Source organism: Leucoraja erinacea, chromosome 11 (assembly GCF_028641065.1).
Source record: "Leucoraja erinacea ecotype New England chromosome 11, Leri_hhj_1, whole genome shotgun sequence".
NCBI classification, from domain to species: domain Eukaryota; kingdom Metazoa; phylum Chordata; class Chondrichthyes; order Rajiformes; family Rajidae; genus Leucoraja; species Leucoraja erinaceus.
In genome coordinates this window covers 56,022,397-56,046,902 of record NC_073387.1, presented here as the reverse complement: position 1 = coordinate 56,046,902, position 24,506 = coordinate 56,022,397, and the positions used below count along the sequence as shown (strand labels likewise).

General features: G+C 40.0%; 1 protein-coding gene across 2 annotated transcripts in view; it reads left to right on the top strand.

Moving 5' to 3' along the window:
- wwc1 (WW and C2 domain containing 1) overlaps positions 1–24,506 on the top strand; it is a 59,847-nt gene that overhangs the window by 8,407 nt on the left and 26,934 nt on the right. For both annotated transcript variants that reach the window (XR_008724280.1, XM_055643336.1), the window contains exons 2-9: positions 8,625–8,734; positions 10,835–11,038; positions 12,144–12,220; positions 13,880–13,959; positions 19,259–19,388; positions 20,567–20,713; positions 23,256–23,329; positions 24,117–24,359. Coding sequence is in view for 1 of the 2 variants with exons in the window: in XM_055643336.1 (XP_055499311.1) it covers positions 8,625–8,734; positions 10,835–11,038; positions 12,144–12,220; positions 13,880–13,959; positions 19,259–19,388; positions 20,567–20,713; positions 23,256–23,329; positions 24,117–24,359 (1,065 nt within the window). In the remaining variant the exon portion in view is untranslated. The remainder of the gene's footprint in view (positions 1–8,624; positions 8,735–10,834; positions 11,039–12,143; positions 12,221–13,879; positions 13,960–19,258; positions 19,389–20,566; positions 20,714–23,255; positions 23,330–24,116; positions 24,360–24,506) is intronic.

The following is a 24,506-nucleotide window of genomic DNA, read 5'->3' as shown; positions in this document are numbered from 1 at the left end:
AAATACTAAAACTATGATGCTTGGTTGAGTATTATAATTTGAGGTTGTGTGCCATAATCTAACCCTTAAAATTGTGGCTTTATTTTAATGATATGTCTGTTTGCACACAATCTTTTAAGAAATGTTATTGTGAAAGTGCACATACTTTTTAACTTAAGGCCTTTGAAAATGAGGCTATGGTTTTTAAGAGATTAAGTGTACTCGGTAAGAAAAAAGGCAAACAAAATTATCCTTTTATCACCCTTCCGTGACATCTTTGCAATCTCCTCCAATACTTCAAGATGAATGCACTTTACCAATTCTGGCTGTCAAACATTTGCAATTTTCTTTACTCCATCGTTGGTGGCTGTGCTTTTAGCTGCCCAGGCTCTAACGTCCAGAGTTTTGTCCTTAAACTTAGTTTCGACTTTTCCATCCCATTTTAAAACATTTCTTCACCCCTATTGCCTTGCCCAAACAATTGGTCATCTATCTTAAACAATACTCAGCAGGTTCTCTGTGAGGTTTATGTGTGATGGCTTTTTCTCTTACTATCACATCATGAGCAACAAAGGAAGTAGACCAGATTGGAGGGAGAAAAACATGTTGCTTTGTTAACTCGCATGGGCCGCAGCTTTATTGTGTCAGATGTGTGGATCTGTGCTTGTGTGACCAACTCATTGCAGTCTTTAGAACAATTTCGGCTAACTTGCTGTTTTTGGTCTCAGAACTAGCCATTCCCATTATCCATATATAATAGAAATTCACTTTTGTGCTATCCACTGATATTTCCTGATCTGTATGGTGAGAAATGTTTTGCCAGATTCACATTCAAATTCAGGTTCAGTTTAGTTTACTTTCATATCCACCAGGGTGCAATGAAATTATTTTCTTGCATAGAGCTCATAGAGTTAATAGTATAGTCTAGATAGTTGTGGGAATCAGTGGGTTTGTAATAGACATCAGTCGATAGTCTATTTCCTGTGATGAAGACTGAGATCAAGAAAGGGGAGGGAGGTGTCGGAGATGGTCCAAGTAAATTTGAGTGCAGGATGGAAATTGGCAGTGAAGTTGATGAAGTCCATGAGTTCTGTATGGGTGCAGGAGGTAGCACCAATGCAGTTGTCAATGTAAGTTGGAGATGGAGTTCGGAGATAGGACCAGTGTACGCTTGGAACAGGGATTATTCAATTTACCCTACAAAGAGGCAGGCGTAGCTGGGGCCCATGCGGGTGCCCAGAGCTATTCCTTGGACTTGGAGAAAATGGGAGGAGTATGAGGAGAAGTTGTTATGGGCAAGGACCAGCTCCAGGAAAATTGGATGGTTCTGCGTTTGAGGAAGAGGGCTTTAAGGCCTTCCTGGTGGGGGATGGAGGTGTAGAGTGACTGAACGTCCATAGTAAAGATGGAGTGGGGGCTCAGAAAGCGGAAGTCATTAGAGAGACGAAGGCCACGTGAGGTATCTTGGACATAGGTTGGGAAAGATTGGACTGGGGGGGGGATAGGATGGAGCCGAGATACGTGGAAATCTTTTCAGTAGGACAGGAGCAGGCAGAAACAATGGGTCTACCAGGGCAGTTGTGTTTATGGATCTTGGGGAGAAGGTGAAACCAGGATGTGCGGCGCTGGGAATTGATAAGGTTGGAGGTTGTGGAAGGCAGACAGCCGGACGTGATAAGATCTTTACTATACAAGGCTCTCGCTTAACTTTTTTTCCCTGTTGCCAGCCGGGAAACCTTGGCAGCTTTTTAAGTTGCCAAATGACCGTTTAGGTGGTCATTTAAGAAGGCTTGCATGACGCGTGCGATAATGTGCTCGGACTAAGTCCTTGGTTACCAGTCGGAATTATACTCAATGAAGCATTCGCATATTATTTCTGCTTCAAATAAAGTCACAAACTAAACATATTCACCAATCAAGACATGATATATACCACAATGACATGCAGCAAAATTATAAGGCAGTATCTCGACTCTTTTTACACATTGCAATTAATGCAATTTCTATTAGTTCTTTCCACTTCCAAACAATGTGGTTGGATTATTCAGCGTATGATCAACCTGTGTCAATAAATCCTGGACCATGGTAACAAATATGCGTACGTACAGTTGTGAATGTTGCTCATTAAATAACTACAGTACTGATACTCCATATTAAGAGCATTGATTTGCCGTTAAAATGAAATCTGTAATAACGTGTCAACAGTAGCAGTGACAATCGAACACTGCAGTTTTAATGTTTCATGTGTTCACAATTTAATTAATCCATCTTTATGGATTAAAACAAATAATAACATTGGGAATTAAAACACATTTGGTTGCATTCCGTTATCAAACATAGTCAATGTTTGCTCTGAAGGCATTTCCAGGACAATGGATCGGAGGGTCTGTGCAGGATGAATGAGGGGAAGGTGCAGGGTAAATGGAGGGTGGGTCAGTACGGGATGAATGTGTGGATTAGTACAGGATAGATGGGGGATCAGTGCAGGATGGATGGGAAAGGGGTAAGTACAGGCTGAATTGGGGGGGACCAGTGTAGGATGGATGGGGGGGTGGCAGGAGAATCAACGCGAGGTGGATAGGGTGATCAGCGCAGGATGAATAGATTGGGGGGGGGCACACGGGATGTCAGTGAGGACTGAATAGAGACGGGAATGGGGATCAGTGCGGGATGGAGAGGAGGGGTCCCAGGATAAGGGGGGGGGGGCGGAGTGGGCGCACACCGAGGCCTCCTCCTCCCGGCCTCGGCGTGTGGGAAGGTTTGTTTTGAAAGCGCAGTTGGCGGATTTGCAGGCAGCGGCCGCTATCAGGGCGAGCGGGGTGCGGGAGGAGGAGGTGATGGAGCCGCTCTCGCGGCCGCTGTGCGGGGCCCGTCATTCGCTCCGACCATTCCTCACCCCGCACCTTTATCTTTCCTATGCAATACAGCCATCACCGCCGACACAAAACGTCGTGTTCATTTTCTCCTGAGATGCTGCCTGACCCGTGGAGTAACTCCTGTCTATCTTCGGTACAAACCAATATCTGGTTGCCAAGCCGGGCTAAAATGACTCGGTGTTTAGGTTGCCCGGCGGCACTTTGAGTGGTCAGTAGCACCCGGGCAACCGCTAATTTCGAGCCCTGCTACATGTCGAGTCTAGGCAAACAGTCCAGTTTTCAGGATTTAATTTATGCAGCTAAGTGCATTGAAATCAGCCAGGTTGACTAATTTCCCCTTTTATTCTGAAGAAGGGTTTCGGCCCAAAACGTCGCCTATTTCCTTCGCTTCATAGATGCTGCTGCACCCACTGAGTTTCTCCAGCAATTTTGTGTGCCTTCCCCTTTTATTCTAACAGTTTCAGAAGGCATTCATTTTCCATATACCATAACTAATGTAAGATGATTAGAAGATTGTGTATGTAGTTTGGCCTCCTTCAGCAATTAACATGTATTTATCAGGTGACTTTTATCATTTAAATGTAATTAGTCATTTAAATGTAATTGGTCTTTTGCTACCTTTTGTTGGCATCCCACATCTCATCATTATCTTTGGTTAAAAGCTGTTGCTATGTTGTTTAGCTCTATGAAAAGGTCTAATTTTTGTTCATACTCTGCCCCACCTCTTTTCTTCTGAACAAAATACTATATGTCGAGAGATGAATTTTAAGAACTCCTGTATGCTATCTCCTGATTGCTCTCATTGTCTCCTTGCCTTGTTTCCATTTTTGCTGCCCCCCTCGGCTCACCTTTGTTTTCTATACAATGAATTTAACTTAAAGGCTACAAAGATGTGGGCGGTGGTAGATACAGAAAACTTGCTAATGCTGGGTACTGCTCACCCTAGTTCCTGTGATCATGTAGCAACCTCGCCAGGAATGCCATACCTGTCATCACCACAAATTCATGACAGTCGAGGATTTACCATATCCGGCTTGGTACATCTTGACAGATCTTGCGTTCCTGTTTTTATTTCTTTTACCATGGCCAATAATCTGGTTCAGCCTCATAGCTTTTGTTGGACGAGGAATGTAGTTTGTGACTGAGAGAATTTTCACTATTTGAGCGACAACAGCTATTTATAGATTTGTTCATTTCTTGTTGAAACTTTAGAGGTAGTTGATATGCTGAATGCATATTAACTTTCAATAATATTGTGAATTTGAGTTAATGAAGTGAGCTATAATTTATGCTCTTGAAATTTGCTCTGGGTGTAATTAAGTAATACATTGGATCTGGTGGTGTCATTTTTTTTGCAGCAATTAACAGGATGGTTTGCAAATTTAGAAAGGATTTTTTTTTCTCATTTGCATCTCATGTTTCTAACTTTTGAGTCTGATGTTAAATTTGTAGTGCTTGGCAAAGATGAAAAGAGCAGAGGGGATGGCTAGATGACATTTTGGGTTTGGACCCTACTTCAGAATATGTTGCTCTATTGATCATGAATAAATCATAGCAAAGCACACATACTTTTACTTTGATGAAGCTAAAAGTCTCTGACACAGCAATTACTGTTGGGTAAATCAAGACTAGTGATGTTTATATAATATTACAATGCTTTGGATCCAATAGAGGTGAAAGAAAATTTGGGAACACTTTATAATATGATCACGACATTTGCTTCATGTCTTCAATTTTGTTCTGGAGAGTTTGGGGGACAAAAAAGGAAGGGATGGAAGGTGGAAAACATGCTGAGAAGAAACAAAAGTGCAGTATACTGTAACTATTTCGATTGACCTTGTAAGGTGAAGTTCCACCTTCCACTTCCTTGCCTCTTCCACGAGTAATATGTATGGGATAACGTCTCGGGTTGACATTTTTTGTTTTCTTACGGTATCCATTCTTAGTGTTCAGGAAAAATAGTTCTTTTTCCAGTCATATTTGCACCCCTATGATCTTGAGAACAAATTTTATTGCACACCATATGGTTAATCCGCTATAGGATTGTAGCAGAGCACCTTTAATCCGCGCATCTACTACAGGATATTAAAAAAAAATGATGTTGTCCATTTGTTAAAAAATTGAAATAATCCAAATAACAATTGCTTTACTATAAATGGGCAAATGAACAAATTGTGGCATTTGTATTTTTTGACTGCTCCATAAAAAACAAAAATGGAAATTACTTTTCCTTATCATGGATACGTGTTACAATTTAGTCTCAAATTAACTTACTTTGTTAATCTGGAATGAAGTGGCGTGTTTCGCAGCTGTTGACTGCATGTGTGTTTTTTTAAGGATAATCAATGTGAGTCTTGGGATGAAGGCAATCTGAGTCCAGATTGTGCAATTTGATACAATACTTTGCTAATTGCTATACTATTTTTTTTTTTAATGTGTTGTTTGATCTAGCTGTTTTCAGATAAGCTATTGTGTCTATGATGGGTCTATTAAGTGTCAACACGATATCATTGAGAAAGTAGAGAAAATTAACATGTTTTTGAGGGCGTCCAAATTTGAGAATGGTCATTTGTAAATCCTTGGTTAAAAGAGGAAAGTGTCCAGCAGGCACTTGCCGTGAGTAATTAGTCAGGGTAGGCAGTCAGTTGGCTTTTTAAAAAATCTAGAAAACCGCTCATGCGCAGATTGTTCTCCTCTCTGTAAGCTGTCAGTCGGCTTTTAATAAATCTGTAAAAAACTGCGCATGCGCAGATTGTAGGCAGTCAGTTGACTTTTATAAAGTAATTTGTCTTCAAAAGCCTTATCTCTTAATAAAGTACTTTAAACTATATACTGGTAGCTCAAATTTACATACCACATTATTTGTACACAAACTCCGTTATTCTCTCTTTGTTTCTTAAGATGCTCTTAAGATAATGATAATCCATGTTTGGAAAAACCCGCCAAGAAACTTGCATTGCGCAGCACATGCACGCAGTTCACGGTGCTAAGGCAGAATTTCAGCTGCCTTTATAGACCGTTGTCTTTGATGGCTTGAAGCAGCGCCAACGGCACGTGAGCTGCACATACTTTTGCGTGTTACATGTACTGCGGATGAAAGGCACGGGAGAATTATGCCTAGCTAAGAGATCGATCTCGTGTTCTCATAATTCTCCCATGCCTTTACCATTTATATTTAATAATTACTGTTTTATAATTTTGGTCAGGATAGGCACTGCCTACCCTGCCTACCCTGACGGCACGTGCTTGGTGTCCAGAAAAGTAACATGCTGCTCCCTATATTTTTCTTGCTTTTGTCATGTAGTGAAGATAATGTTCTTTATGCTTCTTGATGGGCAGAATCCACATTGTGACACTGGCAGGATCTTTCCACCCACAGCAGGGGGCCTGTTTGGGGAAAATTCGTGGATTGACATTCCTTGCAGCAGACAGTAAAGGGCCTGTCCCACTTGGGCGTCATTTACTCGACATTATTTACGTGCACACATGGTGCTTGGTGACGTAGGCAGTCGCGCGCGGCACCCCAAGATTTTGGGATGTAGAAAATCTTTGCGCGCCATCTGCGTGACGCCCAAGTGGGACAGGCTCTTAAGACACAACTAGAATGACCACAATTGGAATTGTCTCTCAAATGATCCATGATCTCCATATCAATGGTATACTATCTGCATTCTTGTACAGGGAAATGAGATCATGAAAGTATGTCAGAAGTACTTGAAGGATATTATCTGATACAGAGATATTATTTTACAGCTGTTGATGAAATTGAATCTGAATCTTATGGATCTCCTTGGTTGAGTTGTGGGCATGCTGCAATTATAGCAGCCAGCATGTCATGTCAATCACATATTTCACTAAAGTGTAGCTGTAATATTGCACCAATCCTTTCCAATGTTTCCTACTGCAAGACTTCAACACCACCAACAAACTCCAATTTGAGTGAAATTTCCCAACGTGGACCAAGATCACCCTAAATTCAGTAATTGAGCTACAATACACAAACAATGTCTGCATTTGTGCACTCAGAGCTCAAAACTATTGTTCATTTCATCATAGAAGTGGACAGGTTTTGCAATATTCCTGCACGTAACCTTTTCTGAGCGCAATGTGCTCCACCTTCCCTCTTGCGATCAGCCATCCGCTTGGTTGCAGATATGAAGTCTTCAAACAGTTTTTTTTTTTCCCCAGGCAGCCAATGGCTGAGCTGGTGCACTATGGACAATAGTGAGCTTCATCATTGATATCTCCCCTCTACTTGCATCTCTATCACAAGTGACTTCCAGGATAACGGAGAACCTGCTTCATGGATGTTTTCAAAGTCTCTTTTGAAATCATTGTGAAACCCTCACTGATCCCTGGTAATTACTAGCCAAGGTTGGACAGAGAGGAGTTTAGATATGTTCAGACTATTGCTAGTATCCAATGCACACAGTTATTGAGATTAATGTAGGATTGGTATGTGGATGGTTGATGATTGGCAATGACAGATGGACGAAAGGGCCCAGTTCCATGGTGCACATCCCTGTGTCTCTTTGACTTATTTGTTCCTGAATGGGGCAGCACTTAATTATTTGTAAATGCAGGGAGAGAATCCTTGGAAACAGTTGCACATTTATCTTTCAGTCACCAGTTCAAGATCAAAATACCAGTCTACTGTTTCTTCAATATTTCCAATTTCCGGTCTTCAAATGCCCTTTATGACTTGCAATGCTGCTTATTCATCACTGGCAGTATAATAAAATATTTGATGTCAATGCTTGGCTTTGGTTCATGAGTTTGAGCATATTTCAGTTGTTTTGCTGCCTGGGTAATTGACTACATTATTTTAGTTTTAATTTATAACTAGCAATTGTTGTCCATGGTTGTTGGGATCTGCCTCATTTTTCACTTGAGTCTTGAGGCTCAGATAGCCTCCTGCAACAGCCAGATTTTTAAAGTGGTATTTAATTACTGCTTTATGAAGATTATGCTTATTATTGATATCTCACTGTAAGTGGAATGTTAATTAATAATTCCTTGACTGATAATTTGGTGCTCTGCTTAGTATCATCCCAGAAATGGCTGTAAATCAGAAATTGTGAGGAAGGAAAATTATAATTATCAGGAAAGTCGTGCTAAAAAACGTTCAAGCTGCATGTTGACAAGTCACTGGAGCCTTGTGGAATTAAGCTTGATATCTTGAAAGAACGGGGTACGGGCAACTTCTCAGTAACGGCTGTCGTCTAATGGATATTTGCTCACAACAAAATTCACAAATCACTATCCAGAAATATAAGATACAGAATAAAATTCACGCTTGCACATTTGATGTGCAGTGAGGAGAGAAAAACTAGTCACACAATTATTGTTTTTGAACTCTCATCTCTTAGCACATGTGCAGATAACATGGCTTTGCGTTACAGAAAATAGCGATACAGACTGCTCTCTAGGAAAGCAACCCACCTGCTGTCATTCAAGGTGGTCTGTATTGTAATCTTTTTCAACACAAGACGGCTTCTTCAATGTGTGTAAAATAGCCCAACTTCTCATAAACATAAAAAGCCCCAACTTTCTGTGAAATCTGATTTTTAACTTGTTTTGAGTAAACTTCTAGATTCCTCAGTTCAATTTTGCCTCCAAAGCTTTTTTTGTAAAGTACATGATATAAATGTATGATGCTATGTAACATAAAAGTAGACTGGGATAGATTTATGAGAACGACTGCAATCAAGTGCATTATTAATTAATGGTAACTAAGAATAAGAGTGGCTCTTGTTATTTGTTCTCTAGATGGACCAAACCACTTTCATTTGGTGATTGTGTAGGAGATGAATTACCATTGGGCTGGGAGGAAGCGTTTGATGCACAAGTTGGAGTTTATTACATTGATCACAATACAAGTAAGTGTTCCAATTATGGAATTGTATTGCCTCACCTTGAAGGGTATCTGGTGGCAAGTTACTGGGATGCATTTAAGGTGGATTCCCTGCCATGCTTTGCTAACCCGATCAAATAATTGGTGCCTTCAGAACATTTTGTGTAATGAGAAAAGATTAATGGACAGTATCATATCAAAGATCCTCTGGTGGTGTGACCATAACATAGAATATCACATTCAGACTTCATGTGGCAAAGTTAAATTTGTCAGAAATTATAGTCTTTAATTTAAATAAAGACAATTGCATAGGCATGAATGATGAGGTGATATATTGATAAAATAAGATTAAAGGGATGACAATAAATAAGGAGAGGCAGACCTTTATAAAAAAAAACAAAGAAAAAAAACTAAAAAAAATCATGATTCTCAGCAATTATACAAGCCAGTTGGTCTAGCATTAATGATTGGAATATGCTGCAATCCAAGAATTTACAGTTAAGTGATAGAGGACTTAGAAAGTGCGAACATGATGATGTACAGGCAGCATGATTTTATGAAAGAGAAATTGTATTCAACAAATTTATCAGAATTCATTGGGATGTAATTATTGAGTAGGTAAATAAAAGTTGATGGATCTTATATATTTGATCTTCCCGAAGGCATTTGGTAAGGTCTCCTGTAAAATATTACTGTGCAAGTGAAAGGCTCATGGGATTTCTTTGTTAGTTGAGATATAAAGAGATAATTTTCAAATGGGGTGACTCGGGGATCAAAGCCTCAGCTGTTTGCTATCTATGTACATGTCAGAGGGAGGAATTAAGTATTTAAGAAGGAACTGCAGATGCTGGAGAATCGAAGGTTACACAAAGCTGGAGAAACTCAGCGGGCGCAGCAGCATCTATGGAGCAAAGGAAATAGGCAACGTTTCGGGCCGAAACCCTTCTTCAGACTATTCTGTATAATGTATCTAACTTTTTTGACAATGCAGAAATATGTGGAAAGTAAAATTAGGTTGACACAAGGATAGTAAAATGACAGAAAAGGAAAAAAAAGAGAAATCTTGATGTCCTCATGTAAGGTGACACAGTGGTTGAGCTAATAAAACTGCTACCTCACCGATTCAGTGACCCAGGTTCAATCCACACCTCCAATTCTGTCTGTATGGAGCTTGCGCATTCTATCTGCAACCGAATGGATGTCCTTGAGAGTTCTGGTTTCTACCCGTGTCTCAAAGACTTGCAGTTAATAGGTTAATTGGCCACTGTAAATTGTTTTCGGTAGCGAGCACCTCGGATTAATTGATGGGAATGAGGAGATGAATAGATTACCAGTGAAATTTGTGGGGCAGGAGATTTCACTGATGGGTTGAAGTAGCCTCCTTTCATACTATAAGGAAATATGCGAACACAAAGTTCAACAAGTAATTAAGTTAAATTCCATGTAGACGCAAAATGCTGGAGTAACTCGGGCAGCATCTCTGGAGAGAAAGAATGGGTTGTTTTTCAAGTGAATTACGGAACAAACGTAGGAAGTTTTCAGGAAGGATATATTTGGTGCAGTTTGAAAGAATTAAACAAAATAATTAGGGATGATCTCATTGAAATGCAAGATTCTGAAGGGACAGAATTGAAGCTTTGCGGCTATTTTGTAGTGAGTGTGGAACAAGGAAATTGCCTCGCAGTAAGAAATCCGTCGTGATTAAATTGAAGTAATTTTTTGCTTTGAGCATTCCAGATCATTGTAATTTTGCACTGACGTTGTGGATGTTGAATCTTTGAGGCAATGATACTATTTTGAATTGCAAGAGAATCAAAGATTTATGGGCGTTGGGTAGGAAAGTAGAATAAAGAGTATGGATCGGTACAGCAGGCTCTGAGCTATGTGGGCTACTGCTGCCCTTATTTCCCTAATGTTTTATGAATGATAAATCCACATTTTCAATTTTTTGTGTTTTTTTTAACGTGAATAAATATGTAAATTTGTTTGTGCTGACAAATCATTGTCCCACAATTAAATGATGGCATATGAACTTGTTACCTCTTGTAACGTTGTGCATAGTACACATTTTCTTCGATATTTTAAATTAAATGTTAACCTCATTCCATGGCTTATTGCCTTTCAGAGACAACACAGGTGGAGGATCCTCGGGCTCAATGGCGAAGAGAACAGGAACTAATGTTAAAGGACTATCTTGTAGTAGCTCAGGATGCATTAACCGCTCAGAAGGAAATCTACCAAGTCAAGCAACAGAGATTAGAATTGGCCCAACATGAATACAAACAGCTATATGATGTTTGGAAAGATAAATCTGGTTCCCAGACTAGCTGTGAGTACTGTTCCCAGTCCAGCTGTTTGTTCTACATGCAGAAGTATTCTTTAATTTTTAATAAATTGTACACGTTTTCTTCCACTGATCCTAATGCACACGCTCTGCAATGAAGCTTTTGGATGCAAGTGGATGTTTCTTTTTAAAACTAGAATTTGTAATGTTTCCTTTTGGTTAAAGAGTTCCTTAGTTCATGTTGTTTAGATTTTTACTTTGTGGCAAAATCTATAGGGAGAATTGACTAGTATTATGCCTTGCCTTATTAAGCCAAAGATCATAGAATAGGAATTCCCCGGGAGCACTGCCATTTGCCTTCCAATATCAGTTTTGACTCTGAAGTTGGCTTGAGCCTGACACTCTGGTTTACCATTTAAGAGGTTATTAATAAAATGCAGACACAAAAAACTGCAGATTCTGTTTAAAAAAAAAAAAAGTGCTAGAGTAACGAAGAGGGTCAGGCAGCATCTCTGGAGAGCATGGATGGGTGGCCTTTTTTGTCAGGACACTTCTTCAGATTGCTTAAGCCTTAAGGTGAGGTGGAGGGGGAGAAAGCTGGACTAGGGGAGGGGCAGGACAAAGCTTTGTGAGTGAGCTGGGTCACAGGCTGAGCATCTCACAGAACAGCTGTTGGAGAGAGGAGTTCTCACAGAACTTACTACACACATAATCATTCAGATATTCAGTATTAAAGATATAGATGTGAACAAGGTATTTATCTTGTTATTATTTAGCAATATCATGTCCTCTGTTGAAACACCAACAATCTTGTTAAGTATGCTTATTCCATTCCAAATTGGACTCAAGCCAAGGCAAACTTGGAGATGTACCAACATTCCTGACGGCTGTATGGGGGATTGTTGTTAATTTCATGTGGAACTATTACCATTTTGATGATATTCGGGGCCTGTAGTTTTGTTAAGTGAGGCCCTAAAATCTGGAAAGAATGGTGGCTTGATTTCTAAAAAAAAATTGATGGCAATTTCTTCTACCTTAAGTTTCATGAAGATTATGGTGATTTAAATTTTATCATATTTATTTTTATACTGTTTTTAAAAGCCAAAATGCTTGAGTGATTTTTTTTTTTTTTCCCCCAATTTTTATTCAGTATTCTCAGGCTCTTCGTCTAGTACTAAATATGATCCAGACATTCTCAAAGCAGAAATTTCTACAACCAAATCTAGGGTAAGAGGAGAAGTATTCTTTATATTGTGTTGATCAGTTTACGTGGAGTCATATGTTGGTTGCATTCAGCAGTAGCTTAGAGCTGTGGAATGTTGATTCATATTTGAGGACTAATACGTATTCGACAAAAAATGGTGGCTCCATCAGCTTCTGTTTATCTATGTTTCTTCTTTCCTGTCCATCTTCCTTGTTTCAAATGTTGACATCGATGTCATCGTCCGTCCTGACAATCAGTGGGAGCCATCACTTGCAATAGAAACATAGAAAACATAGAAATTAGGTGCAGGAGTAGAGGCCATTCGGCCCTTCGAGCCTGCACCGCCATTCAATATGATCATGGCTGATCATCCAACTCAGTATCCCGTACCTGCCTTCTCTCCATACCCTCTGATCCCCTTAGCCACAAGGACCACATCTAACTCCCTCTTAAATATAGCCAATGAACTGGCCTCAACTACCCTCTGTGGCAGAGAGTTCCAGAGATTCACCACTCTCTGTGTGAAAAAATGTTCTTCTCATCTCGGTTTTAAAGGATTTCCCCTTTATCCTTAAGCTGTGACCCCTGGTCCTGGACTTCCCCAACATCGGGAACAATCTTCCTGCATCTAGCCTGTCCAACCCCTTAAGAATGTTCTAAGTTTCTATAAGATCCCCTCTCAATCTCCTAAATTCTAGAGAGTATAAAACCAAGTCTATCCAGTCTTTCTTCATAAGACAGTCCTGACATCCCAGGAATCAGTCTGGTGAACCTTCTCTGCACTCCCTCTATGGCAATAATGTCCTTCCTCAGATTTGGAGACCAAAACTGTACGCAATACTCCAGGTGTGGTCTCACCAAGACCCTGTACAACTGCAGTAGAACCTCTCTGCTCCTATACTAGAGAGATGATCGTGGTAGCAGAATTAGCTCAGGATACTTCCAGTTTCCAGCCCCGCGACTTGGAAGCTGTTATGGGGCCTATGTATGTTTTAAAAACAAATATTTATAGTCCTGAACAGTCCCCTGGACCCACCCATCTTCAGCTGCTTGATCAATGAACTTACTTTTGTCATTAGGTCAAAACTGGAGTTTTGCTCACGATTGTTTAATATTCAGTATGTCTGCAGCCCCTCTGCAGTAAGATCATGGCTCTTCTTTTATTTTGCCACTTTTGAATACTAACCACAATATACAATAGGTGCAGGAGTAGGCCACTCGGCCCTTCGAGCCAGCACCGCCATTCACTGTGATCATGGCTGATCATCCCCAATCAGTTCCCCGTTCCTGCTTTCTGCCCTTATCCCTTGACTCCGCTATCTTTAAGAGCTCTAACTGTCTCTTGAAAACATCTAGATAATTGGTTTCCACTGCCTTCTGAGGCAGAGAATTCCACAGATTCATAACTCTGGGTGAAAAAGTTTTTCCTCATCTCTGTTCCAAATGGCTTATCCCTTATTCTTAAACTGTGTCACCTGGTTCTGGACTCCCCCAAATGTATTTGTTCATTGCAGAATTTAGACATTTAAATTTGCACTTCCTTTACTAAGAATTTAGAATAACTTCACAATGTGCCTTTTTAGGTACACAGTTGATTAAACATCAGCATTACAGATCGTTTTCTTTAAAAATTGAAATGTGACACAAAATTATCCCAGAATCCTTTTTTTTCCCCACAACAGGTGAAAAAATTGAAGAGAGAGCTGACTCATATGAGGCATGAACTGCAGTACAAAGAGCAAGGATTTGAAACTCTCAAAGCGTGAGTATGAAATTCTAAGAGATTATTTTTGTAAAAGCTACATTCCTTATAAGGAGGATGTACCTCCTTTAATAGCTTTTCCTTTCAAATGTATGTTCTGTGGAAACAGGAATTGTAGACGACAAATAAATGATGGTGGTGGTTTCATTTTTGAATGTAAAAAAGAAAATGTGTATTTATCGTATCCTGGCCTTAATTAATTAAATATTTAACAATGTTAATCATAATTTGAGCAAAGTATCAAGAATAAGATAAAATATAAACTGTACCATTAAGCACAAAACATAATCATGGGTGACTTGTGACTTTGGTGCTGCTGTCCTACCTGGTTTTGGTCCAGCCAGACCTCACTTTGGGAATGGAGATTTATTCAATGTTATGATGTACATGGAGATACTAAAGAATGGAAGTGAGCAAATACTTATCGAGCAATAGATATTTAGCAAATGAAATGTCCCTTGTTGAGACACCAACCGGTTTCAGTGTGGTAATTGGGGAATTAAATTAAAATCTTAATATAAATGTGTGGTGTTGCTAATTTTGAAGGGCATTGATGAAAAATGCATTTCAACAAAGATTAACTGAATTTGAAAGAGCAAATGGAAATAATTAGACTGGATAATGAAACGTAGAGAGATATAAAGAAAATCAAATAAATGACAAGAGAAACTATAGTTAATTTACACAAAGAATTTACAAGATGCAGAATATGTTCGTATTCCATGTCGTCTGAATTCTTGATGGACCACTTGAGTTTGATTAGATTTTGACTGAGGTAACCCATGGTAATGCTCGTTGGTTTTTGTTGCACATAACAATTTAACCAACTAACTGCATGGATTATGAATGGGCCAATGAAGGAAAAAGCAGTAGACTACAGAAAGGTAATTAAGGATTGGTTAGATTGCAAAAAATAGTACAGTAAACCTTTGTTATTATGGACCACATTATAACTTATTTTGCTTATAGCAGGCAGACCGACTGACTTTCACTGCCACACCTGGCTGCTGAGGGTTTACTTGTTTAAAAAAAATTAGAGATTGAATAGAGGAAATAAGGCAGGGTAATTGATCGAATTCTGCAAAGTGAATGCCCACTGATCACTGAAAGTAGCAAGGCAGGTAGATATATCAGTTAAGATGGCTAACAGGGCACTTCTTCCCTGAAGGCCATTCTCAAATGAGACAAAATATTGATCAGGCCATGATTAGTTCATTAATTACCACATCATAAACACTTGGAAACATAGGGGAGATTTTAAAATATATTGCTGAAGAAGTTTCCTTCTGAGTTTGGGTTTGTTTCTGAAAGATATGTGCAGCAAAGTGAATAACAAAGCCCATAGATTTAAGGTAATAGGTGGAAGGATTGCAGGGACATTGAGGAAATATTTTTTCATTTGAAGTGTGATAGATGTGTGGTACTCGCTGCCTGAAATATTAATGGAGCAGAAACCATCATGTTAACAAAGTATCTGCATGATCACATGATGGGCCTTAATATTCAAGGCCACCGATCGAGAGCTTGAAAGTGAATGGCTTATTCACAGTTAGCATTAATATAATGGGGCAGAATAGCTGCCTGCTGACGTATAAATTACTAAGATTTTATGATACCTCCTTACGATCTTGTTTAGGCTTGTAGATAAGTGCCTTTGGAATGTGTCCTAAATTTTGATTAGCAGTGGCTTTGTTGATAACAAAATGCATGGAAACGTAAAACAAGATCCTTTATCTTTTCACCTTTGCTTCATTGCATACACTTTTGTTTCCTGTTTTAGTAACTGCACATTATGTTTGTGCTGTTGGAGAGCTTTTTGTTCTTGTTCACGGCATTCTGTTTGTTTGGACTAAAAGGTGCTTACTGCGACAACTGGGAAGGTGATTGCCTAGAAATTAGATCACGTGCCCCATTTTTTAATTGTGTCGCACGATCCTGTTTCTCTGCAAAATCAAACATGACCAGAAATTGTAAACAAACTGATTCAAGATTACGTGATATTCATTCTCGATTCCACCATACATCTAACGTGTGCAGAGATTCTCAGTGAGGTACAATGCATGGCTTGTTGCTACTTTCAGGATTTACAAGCACATTGGAGTGACTTTTCAGAGGCCTACTTGCCCCATACCATTTATTTTGCACTGTCAATTCTGGAGTCACTCCCCAATGACGAATCTGCCACCCATCACCATCACTCATCCGCGCAGCCATAGAAGCCATGCTTCACCTTGATGCTTTATCTTTGGGACCTGACTGACCGCACTGCCCTTACTTTTGACCCCACCACACCTGGAGCATTGTGTGCAGTTTTGGTCTCCAAATTTGAGGAAGGACATTCTTGCTATTGAGGGAGTGCAGCATAGGTTCACAAGGTTAATTCCCGGATTCCCGGGATGGCGGGACTGTCATATGTTGAAAGAATGGAGCGACTGGGCTTGTATACACTGGAATTTAGAAGGATGAAGGGGAAGGGGGGGGAATCTTATTTAAACATAAGATTATTAAGGGATTGTACACGCTAGAGGCAGGAAACATGTTCCTGATGTTGGGGTTGCCCAGAACCAGGGGCCACAGTTTAAGTATAAGGTAGACCATTTAGAACGTAGATGAGGAAAAACTTTTTCACCCAGAGAGTTGTGAATCTGGAATTCTCTGCCTCAGAAGGCAGTGGAGGCCAATTCTCTAGATGCTTTCGAGAGAGAGTTAGATAGAGCTCTTAAAGATAGCGGAGTCAAGGAATATGGGGAGAAGGCAGGAACGGGGTACCGATTGGGGATGATCAGCCATGATCACAATGAATGGCAGTGCTGGCTCGAAGGGCCGAATGGCCTACTCCTGCACCTATTGTCTATTCTGTGGTTGCAGGGGAAACTACCTGGGGAGCAGATGGGTTGGGTGGGAAGGGATGAGTTAACCAGGGCGTTGTGGGGGGAATGCTCTCTGCAGAAGGTGAAAAGGGGTGGAGATGGGAAGATATGAATAGTGATGGGATCCCGTTGTAGGTGGTGCAAATATCGGAAGGTTATGTGTTGTATGCGACGGCTGATGGGATAAAAGGCAAGGACTAGAGGGAGCTCTGTCTCTGTTGCGACTAAGAGGAGGCGGAGCTGCGGGGATGTTGTGATCCTGTGATGGAGACTGTGAGATCAAGAAAGGGAATGTTGGAGATCGTCCAAGTAAATCTAAATGCAGGATGGAAATTGGTGGTGAAGTTGATGAAGTCCATGAAATACATTTCCGTGGGACAGGAGCAGGTGGAAACAAATGGTCTGCCAGGGCAGTTGTGCTTATTTCCTTGGGACAGGAGCAGGTGGAAACAAATGGTCTGCCAGGGCAGTTGTGTTTATGGATTTGGGGGAAAAAACTGGGCTGTGCGGGGCTGGGAAACGTTAAGGTTGGACACTGTGGCAGGCAGACTGACAGCCTAAAGTGATAAAATCTTAATTGGTCTGTGAGATTATGTGTGGGATCATAGTCCAATGATAGGTAGGAGGAGGTGTCCGAGAGCTGGCGCCTGGCCTCATTGCGGTGGAGGTCAGCGCACCAGACTATCACGGCACCTCCCTTGTCGGCGGGTTTGATGATAATGTCGGTATTACTGCAGACTGAGCGGGGGGCTGTTTGTTCTGTGGGGGTGAGGTTAGAGTAGGTAAGGGGAGTGGAAATGTTGAGACAGTTGATGTCACGCCCACTGTTGTAAATAAAAAGGTCTAGAGAGTGTGAAAGACCGTTCGGGGGAGTCCAAGAGTAGGGGGACCGGTGGAGACGGGAAAAAGAGTCATCACTGGGTGGTGAGGACTCCCCATAGAAAAAGGCATGGAGTCGACTGAAGAAAAGCTCTGCGTCGTGACGGACCTGGAACTCGTTGAGGTGGGGGCGGAGGGGAACGAAGCAAGTTTCTGCACTTCCTTTTTATTTAATTTCTCGTTGAATTGTACATAAGTATGGTGCTGTGAATTGTAGTTTCTAGGCAACCATCTAACCGTGAGACTGGGATATTTTCTTCGTCTGAGCTTCAATGCACTCATTATCTGAAAGGAGGGTGGTATAATAAATTTGTATTTATCGATTTACTGTGTCAATCAATGAATTGGAAGCAGGGAGGGGTCTGTAATCTCAACACAGTAAACAAAATCAATATACACAAACTAGAATCTACTTGAAACGCAAGATTGCAATCACAACAGCAATGTTTTCCTTTAAAATCGGTCATATTTTGAGAAAAATACATTGACTGGACGAGAGCTGCACAGAAATTATTCACATTCATTCAGTTTAGTTTGTGTTTAATAATTCACTGAGGAATTCCTCTCTTAGTAGGAGCAGCATTGTCACTATATTTAGCCTGAATTTGTGTAGTAAACTTGGACCTTATGTGCTTGTTGTAATTTACACCGCTTCTCAGCAAGTTCTGCTTAGATCATGCACGTGGTGAAGTTGAGGTAGCAAGCGGTCTTCTAGATATAACTAGTCATGCATGGGGAAAAATAGATTTTTCTATTTGCATGTAAGTGAATGATTAAGTTATGAAGGATCTAAATTTGGCTACGTAAACACTCTGGCACAGAAAATTCACTTTATGGATGTGGGTTCTCATTACTTTAGATTTCTATTTGTTGCTCAAGCTTTGAAAAATAAATGTTTTTACTCTCCTTTCTTATTTCATTTTTCTTGCTCTATTCTAGTTTCTGCAAAATGATTTCTTGTCTTTCAGCTAACTTTCTCTGGTTTAAAATGCAAATAGGATCAGACAGGCCCTTCGGCCAAACTTGCCCAAGTAAACCAAGATCCTCATGAGTACGAATTCTTCAAGCTCTCGTGAAAAAGACTTGCTGTGGTTTGCCCATCTTACCAATTCCACCTCGAGAACTCAAACACTGAGCAGAATATTACCTGAAATTATGTTTCATTAGTACACAAAGCCAGTCAATATTTAATTAAATGACTTATGCATTTCGTTGTCTCTGTACTGTACACTGACAATGACAATTAAAATTGAATCTGAATCTGAATTTGAATCTTATCTCACAAATTTATGATATTATCTATTGGATTTGCATGGTTTACTCAAGTGAATGTTCACATTGTCACGTTTGAATTACAGTTTTTATAATGTAACGACATTTTACAGGAGAAGATTTGTGTAAAACAACACTGAGAATTCTTTGTTGAAGAAAATATTGTACAAAAATATTTTTACCCGTTGCTTACTGGAGAAATAAATTTGCTGGGGTCAGAAATATTGGATAATTCTTCCATTTCCATTGAAGCCTGTTGCATGTTTTTTTAATTCTAGAATTGACCTCAAAATGTCAGGGGCTCAGGGAGGATACAAACTTGATGAAGCAAAGGCAATTGTGAGTGAAATGAAAACCATCAAAAAGGCTATTAGCTCAGGAGAGAAGGAAAAAAGGGACCTAATTCAGGTAAGAGTCTAAATGATGTACAGATCGGGTAATTCAACCAGTCATCCACTCTGAACCGTGAAATGTGAATTATGAATTATTTCCAATTTTGTGGATGAATTTAGATCAGGAAGTTATAAGTATCAAATGTTGATTAAATTTGTTTATGGTTATGGTTATATTTTTCCCAAACCTTCAGCACTGTTAAAAATATAATATGTGCTAACATCATACACTGCACCTGAAGACCTCTTAAGATATATCATGGATTGATCAGTCTGAAAAAGAGTTTCGACCCGAAGCATCACCCATTCCTTCTCTCCAGAAATGCTGTCATGTCCCACTGTGTTACTCCAGCATTTTGTGTCTATCATGGATTGATACCTGTTTGTGAATCATTTTAAACTTTGGTCACACTTGTATACCAGTTATGATATGGACTAAACAAAATAAGATTTTGATCGAAGTGCAACCAGTGCAAGCTAACAGGAGATCAGCGTGTTGCATATTAGTGGCCATGTGTGCTTGTATGGACAGATGGGTGCACATGTGTGCTCACACAATGATCAAATGCACAGACTTGTTAAGTTCCCCCACACCTAGTTCCTAATTTGAATAGGCTGTGGCATCTCTGTGCTCTGTGGATGGAATACTGAGTATTTCCCACACTGTATTTAAACCTACAGGACCTTTATTTCCTGCATTGTCAGCTAAATTGCTGCATGGAGAATACCTAAAGCAGGATGGGTATAAAAAATAGCAAATGTATGGTTGCATGCCTGAATATTATAGAATAATTATTTCAGGACTTGTGAGGTGCTTCATTAGTGCAAAGTTCTAATGTTTTTGAAGTATGGTACAGTAGCTTCCTTCCCCATTCACTGTTGGGTATATTATGAAGAATAGGGAGAGTGCTCACTTTGGTAAAAGACTACAGAGCAGGAACATGGATTTGAGATCACTGAACATCTTTGACCTTTTTGAATGACAGAACCATCTCGGAAGGGTGCAGTGCATGCTCTACTGTTGGCATATATTTTATTTAATTGCATTGTGCTAATAAAACTCAGTATTAAACGGTGAGTGCAAAAAAAAAAAAACAAAACAAAATTCTTACAAGTCCTTTGCATTTTTCAATTCCATGCAATTGTGCAATATACTGAGTAAATAGCATGCAAAACGTTTTTTTTTTTTTCCAGTCTCTGGCCAGATTGAGAGATGGTTTCCAACTTAAAACTGAGTTTCAATCTGATCTCTGGAACAGTGATCCCTCATTAGTAAATTCAAACCAATCTGTCAGCCGCCACTGCTCAGACGTTGGGTCCCAGACAGATATTTCGGGAGATGTGAGTATAGATTCTCTTGTGTTTCATTTTTATTGACAATGATGATACGCAGTGCATATCCACCTTACCTGACAATATATTTGACTGTCCACATATTTGAGATGGTACTTGGGGACCTTGCATTGATGTTTTGTAGTGGTCAGTAGCCAAATCTAAGATCATGGAGAGAGTGCAGAGCAACTGAAAAGGTTGGGTGAAAGAAAGACCAGCGATCAATACACTAGCACTATCCTACACATTAAGGACAATTTACAATTTTACTGAAGCAAATTAACCTTCAAACCTGTACACCTTTGGAGTGTGCGAGCACCCAGAATAAACCCACATGATTTTTAAAAAGGGAGGGAGAGTGAAAACGGGGAATTAGACCAGTTAGTCTAACATCGGTAGTGGGGAAACTGCTAGAGTCAGTTATTGAAGATGGGATAGCAGCACATTTGGAAAGTGGTGAAATCATTGGACAAAGTCAGAAAGGTAACAGAGGATGTAACTAGTAGAGTGGATAAGGGAGAGCCAGTGGATGTGTTATATCTGGACTTTCAGAAGGCTTTCGACAAGGTCCCACATAAGAGATTAGTATACAAACTTAAAGCACACGGTATTGGGGGTTCAGTATTGATGTGGATGGAGAACTGGTTGGCAGACAGGAAGCAAAGAGTAGGAGTAGGGTCCTTTTCAGAATGGCAGGCAGTGACTGGTGGGGTACCGCAAGGCTCAGTACTGGGACCCCAGAATTTACAATATATATTAATTAATGATTTGGACGAGGGAATTGAATGCAACATCTCCAAGTTTGTGGATGACACGAAGCTGGGGGGCAGTGTTAGCTGCGAGGAGGATGCTAGGAGGCTGCAAGGTGACTTGGATGGCTGGGTGAGTGGGCAAATGCATGGCAGATGCAGTATAATGTAGACAAATGTGAGGTTATCCACTTTGGTGGCAAAAACAGGAAAGTAGACTATTATCTGAATGGTGGCCGATTAGGAAAAGGGGAGATGCAACGAGATCTGGGTGTCATGGTACACCAGTCATTGAAAGTAGGCATGCAGGTGCAGCAGGCAGTGAAGAAAGCAAATGGTATGTTAGCATTCATAGCAAAAGGATTTGAGTATAGGAGCAGGGAGGTTCTACTGCAGTTGTACAGGGTCTTGGTGAGACCACAGCTGGAGTATTGTGTACAGTTTTGGTCTCCTAATCTGAGGAAGGACATTCTTGCCATAGAGGGAGTACAGAGAAGGTTCACCAGACTGATTCCTGGGATGTCAGGACTTTCATATGAAGAAAGACTGGATAGACTCGGCTTGTACTCGCTAGAATTTAGCAGATTGAGGGGGGATCTTATAGAAACTTTACAAAATTCTTAAGGGGTTGGACAGGCTAGATGCAGGAAGATTGTTCCCGATGTTGGGGAAGTCCAGAACAAGGGGTCACAGTTTAAGGATAAAGGGGAAATCTTTTAGGACTGAGATGAGAAAAACATTTTTTACATAGAGTGGTGAATCTCTGGAATTCTCTACCACAGAATGTAGTTGAGGCCAATTCATTGGCTATATTTAAGAGGGAGTTAGATGTGGTCCTTGTGGCTAAAGGGATCAGGGGGTATGGAGAGAAGGCAGGTACAGGATACTGAGTTGGATGATCAGCCATAATCATATTGAATGGCGGTGCAGGCTCGAAGGGCCGAATGGCCTACTCCTGCACCTATTTTCTATGTTTCTATGATCGCAGGGAGAGTGTACAAACTCCGTCCATTTGCACCCATAGTCAGGATTGAATCCACGTCTCTGGCGCTGTAAGGCAGCACCTCTATCGCTACGCCACTGTGCTGCCCAATTAGTATTGATAAGGTGATATGCTTGGGGAAAGGATTGCAGAAGGAAAATGGGAAGAGGGGTGGCTATGTTCGATGGCAGATGGATGGAGATACAGCTCGGGAGATGATCAGGTTACTTGAGGAGGAGGTTGGTGCTGGAGTTGAGGGGTGTAGAAGAGAAGGATCAGCTGATGGGGAGGATGGTGGTGGTTTCTGTGAGACAAGGCAATCGTTAGAAAAGTGGGCCAGTCACAGGGGATATCACTGGTGCAAGACGATGTGAAGGAAACTCCTTGAAAGTAAATTAGATTTGCTGGAAGTGGCCCAGGATTAAACTGACAGCGATTGTAACGTCCCAGTTGAGACCTGCTCTAAATATTAATGCCTGCCACTTGCATATTAAATGATTGTGGTAGAACTTTACACAATTCCCCACATCACCCTGTATCTGTCACCACTGTGTCCATGTAGTTATTTATTCACTCCCATCACAGGTGCATTTTGCCTTGCTCACAGTCTGTTTTCCCACCTAGCTTCATATTGTATAGGTTCTTTATGCATAACAAATCTGGCACTTGACTCTCAAATGATTGTCAATGTAATGCAGAGCTATATCCTGTGCAACTAACAATGACGTTCTGAACTAAAATTGAAAATGCTATAAAAGGCTTTTCTTCTTTTAGTTGTGATTGATGCTATAAATGTATTTGTAATCTGTTTTGTATTTAGTTTGTTTGTGGCCGAAACACTAAATTGGCTGAAAAGGTGAGACTCAGTCTACAGTATGAAGAGTCAAAGAGAAGGTCAGTACCAAGTGAAATTTAACTTGTTCATGCAAATTGCAAAAATTGCAAAATTGTCCACAGGCTGCTACAAATGTGATCATTATGTGAGGTTGTAATAGCTGCTTTTTAATGGTCATTATTAAATTTGATTAAGGAAACAACATAATTAAGTCTATAATTAATCTTGTTCCAAATAATTTTGATTATTTGCTTCAAAATATTTTTTAAATTACCTTTTTTCTAAAATCGCTTCATAGTTATCAGATAAGTATACATGTACTCCTCAATTTACGAAGGGGTTATGTTCTGAGAAACCCAATGCAAGTCTAAAATATCGCGTCAAAAACGCATTTAAATACATTGCAATCACGTGATCGGAAGTGACCTGTGGCTCGCTGCCGTTACCAAGCATTTGTCGATCGCAACGTGGAAATATCGTAAGTCGATGCCTCATAAATCAGGGAGCATATGTGCTTCAGTTAACTGAAGGAGTTTGGGGCATTACATGATGCCAGTTATCTTCTTAATCCCAATCTCTAAATGGAAAATTGTTATATGTTCATGCTGTTTGTGAGTTATTGATATACGTGTAAAATTAACAAAAATGCTACGTCGGTTATATTTTCATTTTTAATAAAGTGCATTAAATTATGCTTGCATCTCTCACTTTGTATATCCTTACTCTCTACTGGTCGAAGTTGTGATGTGTGGCGTAGGCTCAATGTTACATCCAATGTCAAACTATGATCAGCTGCTTTTTTTTCCTTTTTTTTTTAAATTTTCAATTAATCTTATTTTATGACAGGATTTCAGACATAAAAATTGAGCTAGCTAAACTCACTAGTGAGGCATGGCCTGGAGTATTGGATGCAGAACAAGACAGGCTGATACTGATTAATGAGAAAGAAGAACTATTGAAGGAACTGCAGTTTATAAACCCTCGCAAGTGGGTACCCAGTGAGGTGGAGCGACTGGAAATGGAACGAAAGCAATTGGCAGAAGACCTCCAGGTAGCAAGAGATACACAAAGCAAGGCACTCACAGAAAGGTTTGTAATCTAGCTTGTTTCGATGTTCTGGTAATAGTTGATAGTGATAATTATTAAAAATGTGTCCTATGCAAATAAAATAATTCATACTTGGTAAATGAAAAATGACAAAAAATATTGAGTTGATTTAATTATTTTGTACCGTTC